This window comes from Neofelis nebulosa, chromosome 12 (assembly GCF_028018385.1).
Source record: "Neofelis nebulosa isolate mNeoNeb1 chromosome 12, mNeoNeb1.pri, whole genome shotgun sequence".
Classification (NCBI taxonomy): Eukaryota; Metazoa; Chordata; class Mammalia; order Carnivora; family Felidae; genus Neofelis; species Neofelis nebulosa.
Genome location: NC_080793.1, coordinates 76556218 through 76568232, shown reverse-complemented (window position 1 = coordinate 76568232; position 12015 = coordinate 76556218). Strand labels below are relative to the sequence as shown.

Below are 12015 nucleotides of genomic sequence, written 5' to 3'. Positions count from 1 at the left end.
TCATAGCTGAGAACTTCCCTGATCTGGGGAGGGAAAAAGGCATTGAAATCCAAGAGGCACAGAGAACTCCCTTCAGACATAACTTGAATCGATCTTCTGCATGACATATCATAGTGAAACTGGCAAACTACAAGGATAAAGAGAAAATTCTGAAAGCAGCTAGGGATAAACAGGCTCTAACTTACAAAGGTAGACTCATAAGAGTAGTGCCAGACCTATCTACTAAAACTTGGCAGGGCGGAAAGGAATGGCAGGAAATCTTCAATGTGATGAACAGAAAAAAAAAAAAATGTGCAGCCAAGAATCCTTTATCCAGCAAGTCTGTCATTCAGAATAGAAGGAGAGATAAAGGTCTTCCCAAACAAAAACTGAAGGAATTCATCACCACTAAACCAGCCCTACAAGAGATCCTAAGGGGGACTCTGTGAGTGAAATGTTGAAAGGACCACAAAGTACCAGAGACATCACTACAAGCATGAAACCTACAGACATCACAATGACTCTAAACCCGTATCTTTGAATAATAACACTGAATGTAAATGGACTAAATTTACCAACAAAAAGACATAGGATATCAGAATGGATAAAAAAAAAAACAAAAAAAAAACAAGACCCATCTATTTGCTGTCTAGAGGAGACTCATTTTAGACCTGAGGACACCTTCAGATTGAAAGTGAGGGGATGGAGAACTATCTATCATGCTACTGGAAGTCAAAAGAAAGCTGGAGTAGCCATACTTATATCAGACAAACTAGACTTTAAATTAAAGGCTGTAACAAGAGATGAAGAAGGGCATTATATAATAATTGTAGGGTCTATCCATTGGGAAGAGCTAATAATTATAAATGTCTGTGTGCCGAATACGGGAGCCCCCAAATATATGAAGCAATCAGAAATGTAAGCAACCTTATTGATAAGAATGTGGTAATTGCAGGGGACTTTAACACCCCACTTAAAACAACGGATACATCATCTCGACACAGGATCAATAAAGAAACAAGGGCCCTGAATGATACATTGGATCAGATGGACTTGACAGATACATTTAGAACTCTGTATCCCAAAGCAACAGAATATATTTTCTTCTTGAGTGCACATGGAACATTCTCCAAGATAGATCACATACTGGGTCACAAAACAGCCCTTAACAAGTATAAAAGAATTGAGATCATACTACACACACTTTCAGACCACAATGCTATGAAACTTGAAATCAACCACAGGAAAAAGTCTGGAAAACCTCCAAAAGCATGGAGGTTTCAAGAACACCTTACTAAAGAATGAATAGGCCGACCAGGCAATTAGGGAAGAAATTTAAAAATATATGGAAAGAAATAAAAATGACAATACAAGAATCCAAACGCTTTGGGATACAGCAAACGCAGTCCTGAGAGGAAAATACATTGCAATCCAGGCCTAACTCAAGAAACAAGAAAAATTCCAAATACAGAATCTAACAGCACACCTAAAAGAAATAGAAGCAGAACAGCAAAGACACCCCAAACCCAGCAAAAGAAGAGAAATAATAAAGATCAGAGCAGAAATAAACAATATAGAATCTAAAAAAAACTGTAGAGCAGATCAATGAAACCAAGAGTTGGTTTTTTGAAAAAATAAAATTTATAAACCTCTAGCCAGCATTCTCAAAAAGAAAAGGGAGATGACCCAAATAGATAAAATCATGAATGAAAATGGAATTATTATAACCAATTCCTCAGAAATACAAGCAATTATCAGGAAATACTATGAAAAATTATATGCCAACAAACTGGACAACCTGGAAGAAATGGACAAATTCCTAAGTACCCACACACTTCCAAAACTCAAACAGGAAAAAATAGAAAACTTGAACAGACCCATAACCAACGAAGAAATTGAATCAGTTATCAAAAATCTCCCAACGTATAAGAGTCCAGGACCAGATGGCTTCCCTGGGGAATTCTACCAGACATTTAAAGCAGATATAATACCTATCCTTCTCAAGCTGTTCCAAAAAATAGAAAGGGAAGGAAAACTTCCAGACTCATTCTATGAAGCCAGTATTACTTTGATTCCTAAACCAGACAGAGACCCAGCAAAAAAAAGAGAACTACAGGTCAATATCCCTGATGAATATGGATGCAGAAATTCTCAGTAAGATACTAGCAAATCGAATTCAAGAGCATATAAAAAGAATTATTCACCATGATCAAGTGGGATTCATTCCTGGGTTGCAGGGCTGGTTCAACATTTGCAGATCAATCAGTGTGATCCATCACATTAATAAAAGAAAAGAACCATATGATCCTGTCAATTGATGCAGAAAAAGCATTTGACAAAATACAGCATCCTTCCTTAATAAAAACCCTTGAGAAAGTCCGAATAGAAGGAACATACTTAAACATCATAAAAGCCATTTATGAAAAGCTCACAGCTAATATCATTCTCAATGGGGAAAAACTGACAGCTTTCCCCCTGAGATCAGGAACACGACAGGGATGTCCACTCTCACCGCTGTTGTTTAACATAGTGTTGGAAGTTCTAGCATCAGCAATCAGACAACAAAAGGAAATCAAAGGCATCAAAATTGGCAAAGATGAAGTCAAGCTTTCCCTTTTCGCAGATGACATGATATTATACATGAAAAACCCGATGGACTCCACCAAAAGTCTGCTAGAACTTATACATGAATTCAGCAAAGTTGCAGGATACAAAATTAATGTACAGAAATCAGTTGCATTCTTATACACTAATAGTGAAACAACAGAAAGACAAAGAAACTGATCCCATTCACAACTGTACCAAGAATCATACAATACCTAGGAATAAACCTAACCAAAGATGTAGAGGATCTGTATGCTGAAAACTATAGAAAGCTTATGAAGGAAATTGAAGAAGATATAAAGAAATGGAAAAACATTCTGTGCTCATGGATTGGAAGAATAAATATTGTTAAAATACTACCAAAGTGATCTACACATTCAATGTAATCCCAGTCAAAATTGCACCAGCATTTTTCTCGAAGCTAGAACAAGCAATCCTAAAATTTGTGTGGAACCACAAAAGACCCCGAATAGCCAAAGTAATATTGAAGAAGGAAGACCAAAGTGGGAGGCATCACAATCCCAGGCTTTAGCCTCTACTACAAAGCTGTAATCATCAAGACAGCATGGTATTGCCACAAAAACAGACACGTGAGACCCCGGAATTGGACCCACAAAAGTATGGCCAACTCATCTTTGACAAAGCAGGAAAGAACATCCAATGGATAAAAGACAGTCTCTTTAACAAATGGTGCTGGGAGAACTGGACAGCAACATGCAGAAGGTTGAAACTAGACCACTTTCTCACACCATTCACAAAAATAAACTCAAAATGGATAAAGGACCTGAATATGAGAAAGGAAGCCATCAAAACCCTAGAGGAGAAAACAACAAAAGACCTCTCTGACCTCAGCTGCAGCAATTTCTTACTTGACACATCCCCAAAGGCAAGGGAATTAAAAGCAAAAATGAACTATTGGGACCTTATGAAGATAAAAAGCTTCTGCACAGCAAAGGAAACAGCAAAACTAAAAGGCAACCAATGGAATGGGAAAAGATATTTGCAAAAGACATATCAGACAAAGGGCTAGTATCCAAAATCTATAAAGAACTCACCAAACTCCACACCTGAAAAACAAATAATCCCGTGAAGAAATGGGCAGAAAACATGAATAGACTTCTCTAAAGAAGACATCCAGATGGCCAACAGGCACTTGAAAAGATGCTCAACATCACTCCTCATCAGGGAAATACAAATCAAAACCACACTGAGATACCACCTCACGCCAGTCAGAGTGGCTAAAGTGAACAAATCAGGAGACTATGGATGCTGGCGAGGATGTGGAGAAACGGGAACCCTCTTGCACTGTTGGTGGGAATGCAAACTGGTGCAGCCACTCTGGAAAACACTGTGGAGGTTCCTCAAAAAGTTAAAAATAGATCTACCCTATGACCCAGCAATAGCACTGCTAGTAATTTACCCAAGGGATACAGGAGTGCTGATGCATAGGGGCACTTGTACCGCAATGTTTATAGCAGCACTTTCAGCAATAGCCAAATTATGGAAAGAGCCTAAATGTCCATCAACTGATGAATGGATAAAGTAATTGTGGTTTATATACACAATGAGATACTACTTGGCAATGAGAAAGAATGAAATATGGCCTTTTGTAGCAATGTGGTTGGAACTGGAGAGTGTTATGCTAGGTGAAATAAGTCATACAGAGAAAGATAGATACCATATGTCTTCACTCTTACGTGGATTCTGAGAAAGTGAACAGAAGACCATGGGGGAAGGGAAGGGGAAAAAAAGGGAGGGAGTGAGGCAGACCATAAGAGACTTAAAAACTGAGAATAAACTGAGGGTTGATTGGGGGGGGAGGGGAGGAGGGGAAAGTGGGTGATGGGCATTGAGGAGGGTACCTGTTGGGATGAGCACTGGGTGTTGTATGGAAACCAATTTGACAATAAATATCCAAAAAAAAAAAAAAAAAAAAAGAAAGAAAATACATTGGTAAGCAAACAAAAGAAGATGATGGATGTCTGCAAGCCTAGGAGAGAGGCCTCAGATAAAGCAAATTATGCCAACACCTTGATCTTGGACCTGTTAGCTTCCAGAACTGGGATAGAATAAATTTCTGTTAGAACTATCCATGAAGTCCATGGAATTATGTTATGGCAGCCCTAGCAACCAAACACAGCTTTTGGTACCAGGAAGGGAGGTGTTGCGGTAACAAATATGTGGTAGCAGCTTTAGAACTGGATAATGAGTAGAGAGGGAAAAGACTTTTGTGGCAAGGTGATCTTGTTATAAAGTCGCAAAGAACGTGGCTGAATTGTTTTCTAATGTGGAACTTATAAGTGATGAACTTGGATATTTAATGGAGATTTCTAAGCAGACTGTTCAAGACATGGTCTTGTTTTTTCCTAATTGCCTATAGTAAAATGCAAGAAAAGAAATACATTTTTAAGAAGGATTTCTTAAGCAAAATGGAAACCAAAGTTAAAGATTTGGAAAATGCTCAGCCTATCCTTATTGCAAAATATGGAAAAGCGTGTTAGAGAAAACCCAGGGTGTTGTGCACAAAACACTTGAGAGAAGGATTAAGGTTGTGACTCTTGGGTCTAATCCACCATCTCAGCAGAATCCAGGAATGGAAATGGGGCTATACCAGCTGAAGTGTTGCCAGCTTGAACTAAAAAGGGCAGAGTCAGGACAAAATGAAGAAAACTCCTTGCAGTTACTGGATACTAAGGGGCAGGAGAGTAGAGCCAGCTCCCTGGGAGCGTGCTTTATTCTTCAAGAAAAGGGGAAAGAATAACCCCGAAGGCTCTTCTGAGATCAATAGAGGTGCCACTACCAATCAATCTCAGAAGGCTATTCTGAGATCAATAGAGGTGCATGTGTTTTGGAGGCTGAACCTCCTCCTGGATTTCTGAGAGCGGTGCCACTTCCTCAGTTTCAGTGGGTCCGGAACCACGGACCCACTACTACCCAGAACCTAGGTGGCAGGAGTATAGGTAGTCTTAGTTTATTAGGTATGGTAATTACTGTAGGTTTTTCCTACATGTTATTTCCCAGGTTGAGGAGGTACTCTTTTATTCCCAGTTAACTGTTTTTTTATGTGTCATGAGTATTTGTAGCATTTTATATAACGCTTTTGCTGCATCTATTGTAATCATACAGTTTTTTCTTCTTTATTCTGTTAATATGATGAATTACATTGATTGTTGAATGTTAAACTAGCCTTGCATTCCTTTTTTTTTTTAAACTTTATTTTTTTTGAGACACAGAAACATAGTGTGAGCAGGGGAGGGGCAGAGAGAGAAGGAGACACAGAATCCGAAGCAGGCTCCAGGCTCTGAGCTGTTAGCACAGAGCCTGATGCAGGGCTCGAACCCATGAACCATGAGACCATGACCTAAGCCGAAGTCAGATGCTCAACCGACTGAGCTACCCAGATGCCCCTAGCCTTGTATTCCTAACACAAACCTTGTTTGTTCATGACATATTATCCTTTTATATTGTTGGATTTATTGGCTAATTTTTTTGTTGAGGATTTTTGTATTTATGTTCACACAGGATACTGGTTTATACTTTTTTCTTGTTACGTGTTTCCTCATGATATCAGGGAAAGGCTAGCCTCATAAAATGAATTGGAAAATGTTTCCCCCTTCTCTGTTTGATGAGATTATTTGTAAAGAGTTGATACTATTTCTATCTTACAGAAGTTGGAATTTACCAGTGAAGCCATCTGTGCCTGGAATATATTGAAAGATTTTCAGACTGTATTTAATTTTTACAGGACTGTTTACAGTATCAGTTTGTTCTTGCATGAGCTTTATAAGATTAAGTATGTTAAGGAATTTGTTCCTTTTATCCAAGGTGTTGAATATGTAGAAATACAGTTGTTCCTAACATTTCCGTATCCTTCAGATGACTTAGGATCCATAATGATATCTCATATTCATTTGTTATCTTGCACTTTCAGGTCTAGAATTTATGTTTGAGTTCTTTTTATAATCTGTCTCTTCATTGGTGTTTTCTATTTGTTGTGACATCATTATTCTGGTTTCCTTTAGCTCTTTCTCCATGGTTCTTATCAGCTTTCTGAGCATATTTGAGACATTAAGAAAATTTTTTTCTTTTATAGTAAGCCCAGTGCCTTGTTTCCTCCTGAACTGTGTCTGCTAATTTCATCTGCATGGGCCAGGCTTCCTTGATTCCTTGCATAGATTAAACGGTCCTGCTATTGTAATCAGACAAAGGAAGTATAAGAAATTAAAACTACAGACATGTATATTCATTAACATAGATGCAAAAATCCTTAACAAATATTACAGTGGAATAGTATGATATGTAAGAAGGATAATACACTATAACCAAATGCATTTACCTTATGAATGCAAAAATGGTTTACCAGTCAATTCTGTTAATTATATTCATGGAACAAAGGAGAAAAAGTCTATGATCTCAGTAGAAGAGAAAAAATTTCTCACAAAATCAACAGTTATTGATGATAAAAACTCTTAAGTGGGGAATAAAAGAGGGTCTCTTCAACCTGGTGTAAGGGACATCTAGGAAAAACCTAAAGGTATTATCATACTTAATTTGAAAAACACTGAAGGCTTTCCCTGTAAGGTACAGAATAGTTCAAGAAATGCCTTTTTTCATCACTTCTATTCAGGTTCATAGTGTGAATGCTCTAGCTTCTGCAACAAAACAAGAAAAATAAAGACAAGATTGGAAAGAAAAAGTAAAACTAGCTTTATTTGCGGATGAAGTGATGAGTCATGCAGAAAGTCCTAAGGAATGTAGAAAACTACCATTAGTAATAGTAAGCAAGGTTAATAAGTTTGCAAGATACATTATCAAGGTAAATAGTCATTTCTAAAAATGAAATGAAAATTATTCCATTCATAACATTAAAAAGGCTAAATTCTTAAAAAAACTTTTAAATTTATTTTGAGAGTTTATTTGAGTTATTTATTAAGTATACATCAAATGTCGGACACCAGGGGTGCCTGGGTGGCTCGGTCACTTAAGCATTTAACTCTTGATTTGTGCTCAGGTCATGATCTCATGGTTGAGATTGAGCCCCACATGGGGCTCCATGCTAACAGTGTAGAGCCTGCTTGGGATTTACTCTCTCCCCCTCTCTCTCTTTGCTCCTTCCCTGCTTGCGTGTGCTCTTTTTCATAATAAATAAATAAACTTTGGGGAAAAAAAAGAGTTGGACACTGAACCGACTGAGCCACCTAGGTGCCCCACAGAAAAATTTAACAAAAGAAGTACAAGACCTGTAAACCTAAAACTGCAAAACATTTCTGAAAAAAAAAAAAAAAATTAAAGCCTAAAGAGTAGAATGATAGGCATAGTCAAGGATTGGAGGCCTGACCTTGTTAAGATGGCAGTTTTCTCCAAACTTAGAGATTTCTCATATCCTCAATCAGAATACCAGATATCTCTTCCAGAAATTAACAAGCTAATTATAAAGTATATGTGGAATGTAAAGGGCACATATTAGCCAAAACAATTTTATTTAGTATTATTTTTAATTTTAACTCCAGTATAGTTAACATACAGCATTATATTTGTTCTGGTGTAAAATTCAGTGATTCAACACTAGTGCTCATCAAGATATGTGTACTCTTAACCTCCTTCACCTATTTCCCCCATCCCCATTCCCCCCGCTTTAACCATCTGTTTGTTCTCTGTAGGTAAGAGTCTGCTGTTTGGTTTGTCTTGTTTTTCCTTTGTACATTTGTTTCTTAAATTCCACATGTGAGTGAAATCATTTGGTATTTGTCTTTTTCTGGCTTATTTCACTTAGCACTATACTCTCTAGATCTAGTCATGTTGCTACAAATGGCAAGATTTCATTCTTTTTTTTATGGTTAAATAATATTGCACTGCATATATATACCACAGGGCTGCCTCCATAATTTTAGCCAAAACAATTTTTGGATCAGAATAATGTTGAGGTTTTTTAATGGTTGATTTCAAGGATTATTTTATAGCTACTTTATTAAACAAAGTGCCATTTTCATATGAGAATAGACATACAGATCAATGAAGGAGAATAATGTTTGGACATAAATCCACAATATAATCCACAGTTAATATATGTTTGATTTCATACAAAGATGCCAACCTAATAAGTAGGGGGAAATATGGTAGACATTTCAATAAATGGTTTGGAAATAACTAGATTTCCAAGTGGGAAAGAAAATAATGTATATGGGATTTAATGTGAAATGGAACATTGACATAAATGTAAATGCCCAAAGGTATAGAGTTTGTTTAACATATAAGAGAAAGTCTTTTAAGTGTTTGTGGTAGGTGAAGATATCTTGGGATAAAAAGTGCAAATAAGAAAAATAAATTGATGAAAATTAAAATGTTCTACTTTTTGAAAGACAGCTGTTAAAAATGAAAAAGGTAAGCCATGGAATTGAGAAAAATATTTGTAACACATAATGTACAGAATACTTCATCTAAAATATATAGGGAGACGAACAGCCCATAAAAAATGAGAAGAAACGTGAAAAATTAAACGTGGTTAATTTTATTACTCATCAGGAAAATGCAAAACAAAGCCATTTGATCACTAATGTAGATGTAAAAAATTTCAGAACATTCAGAATTGAAATTAGGACTGCATAGTTGTTGCTTTTGGGGGTAGTGATTCATGCCTAATTGTGAGGAGCATGACGGAAGTTTCTGCATGATTGTAATGTTTTATTCCTGGATGTGAATTTTGGGTGCATGGATGTGTTTTCTTTATGAAACCTTAACCTTATATAGTACTTAGTTATGTACTCCTAGGGAGTGGATACGTTTCAATAAAAATGTTTTCCCCAAATGAATAGGATTCAGAGAAGAACAAACCAGTTCACGAACCCGTGATATGATATATAACTATAACTCGTTTTTGAAATTCTAATTAAAACTATGGTGAAATTTGCAGGAAGATTGCCAAAATTTTATTTTATTTAAAAAAAATTTTTTTTTAATGTTTATTTATTTTTGAGACAGAGAGAGACAGAGCATGAATGGGGGAGGGTCAGAGAGAGAGGGAGACATAGAATCAGAAGCAGGCTCCAGGCTCTGAGCTGTCGACACAGAGCCGACGCGGGGCTCAAACTCGCGGACCATGAGATCATGACCTGAGCCGAAGTCGGACACTTAACCTACCGAGCCACCCAGGCGCCCCGATTGCCAAAATTTTAAATGTTTGAAAACACTAAGAATTTGTGAGGCCACGGAGCCATACCAGATCTAACCTGCTGATGTTAGTTTCATGTGTCACAACTACTTGTGAAAACAGATTGGTAACACTTAGTATGAATATATGCAGTTCTACTCTTTGATATATACACCGTGGAAAATCTTACACATGAGTATCTGGAGGCATGTTCAAGGAGGCTCATGGTGGCACTGTGAGTAAAAGCAAAATATCTATAAACAGTACACATATATATCAACAGTGTAGTGGACAATTAAGTAGTCATTTATCAGTGTAATATAGTATAGCAGTGAGAATGAATGAACTACCAATATGGATAAAATTTAAAGATTGTTTTATTGAAGAATGTCACAAGAACATATGTGGTATTATTTCCTTTTCGTACAGTTTAGAAAGAAGTTGACAAACAGTGTTATATTTAGAGAATCTTTCATAGAAGGTTGAAAACAAGTAACTAAAAGTGAAATCATGATCAGTTGTAGGGAACATAATCAAGGAGGATCACAAAAGATATTTCTGTAGTACCGCTTAATTTTTTGGCCTGGGTAGAAGATTCAGGGATGTCTTTTATTGTTATTTTATTAAACTGTATTATATGTTTTTGTGTGCTGTATTTTCATAGCAGTAAAAAAGCCAATTTAATGATCCTTCAAAAATTTAAAACTGCAAGTTTCTCACCTCTGTAGGTTTAAGATATGAAGAACGGTTTTTTTCCCATGGATGTTCTGAGATGTATTTATTTAGTGATAGGTTGAATTAACATTGTATCTAAGATCTTTTTCTACTCAAAGCCTGTCAACAAGAAAATTAATGTAATAGTTCGACCCTATATATTTAGCCTTGAAATTGTAAAACCACATCTTTAAACCAAATTTTATTATTTACTTTTCTAATTCAGACTAGGTTTTTTTCTTAATTAATTCGAAGGGAGATTTATTTATTTCTTTAGGTAAAAATTGTCTTAGGACTTTGAATAAAAATCTTTGTGCTAATTAGCAGTGAATTACTTTTCTTCCAGATTCAAAGGTCGACTTCTTTGGGAACATCACAGATTTCACAGAAAGTGCTTCCTCTCCTGGAACTTCCATGTGTCGAAGATGGTAAAATACAACTGCTTTAGGAAGTTTTTCTTATTAAAATGTGTTAGGAATATAATTTTCATTTGAGACCATATTAAAAATTTCAAACAATAGCAGATATTTATGTATTTTTTGGAAATTTCACTAAAATTCCTTTAAACACTAGAACTTGGGTGTTCCTTAAAGTTGCTTTTGCCGTGGGGTTTTTTGGTATGTAAAATTTAAACTTGTAATCACAAAGTCTACTAGTAAGTTAATCTTTTTATCTTCCTTTGAGCTAGGAGCCCTAGTGAAGCTGTTGGTATCTAATTTATGATGTTACTTAATTATTTAGAGAGTTTTGTTATAGTAAAATTTTAGTTTTATATTTTCCTTTTTTGTTACCAAACAAAAAAATCAAGACTTAATACCTACTACATTCACATATGAAAACTGGTAAATATTTTGATAACAGATATCTGCTTTTTCTTGGCCACATTGGAAAGAAAAGCAAATGTATTTCTCTGTTTTTAAGGCTTTAAAAGTTGCTAAATGGTAAGTAACTGAAGTTGCCGTTTTAATCCTTGGTTTTCTAAAAGAGTGTTTTTCTTTGTGGTAAATGGGGCAGGGAGGAGCTATTTTTGAGTTATTCTGCCCTAAATTCAGTCTTGGGTTGTTCGGGACATCCTTCAGGTGGTTTTAGTTTTCTTTAAATCTTCTTTTAATAGTTTTACTAGTTTTGGAGTTGTTTTTAATGGCAAATTCTAGAAATTTTTTTATCATATATATGTGTCCACACACACACACACACACACACACACACACACACATGAATTCAATAGTGATTGATTTCAGTTTCTTCATCCAAATCTCAGGGCCTGCTGTGTGCTTTTAATATTGTAGATTTTATAACTAAGTCCTGTTTCGTTAACCAGATATAGTGAGCATCTTAGTGTGTTTGTTTGAAAATTCATTATGTGTGTAATCATTGGCATTTGCTATAAAATTTTCTTTTGAAATTTTTACATAGACTAATAACTTTAAAAGGTGATGTTCATTAAGCTAAAGATGAATTTTATATTTTCTGTACTTTTTTTGGTCAAAAATGGTATTCTTTCAGACAAAATCTCTATGTTCTTTACATTCAGTTTTTGAAATGTTTAGACCCTGGAACATTTAGACCCT

General features: G+C 35.8%; 1 protein-coding gene across 4 annotated transcripts in view; it reads left to right on the top strand.

Moving 5' to 3' along the window:
- The window catches only part of VPS13A (vacuolar protein sorting 13 homolog A), a 253825-nt gene that overhangs the window by 87896 nt on the left and 153914 nt on the right, over nucleotides 1–12015 (top strand). For all 4 annotated transcript variants that reach the window (XM_058695652.1, XM_058695655.1, XM_058695653.1 and 1 more), the window contains one exon: nucleotides 10791–10872. In XM_058695652.1, coding sequence (XP_058551635.1) covers nucleotides 10791–10872 — 82 coding nt within the window. The remainder of the gene's footprint in view (nucleotides 1–10790; nucleotides 10873–12015) is intronic.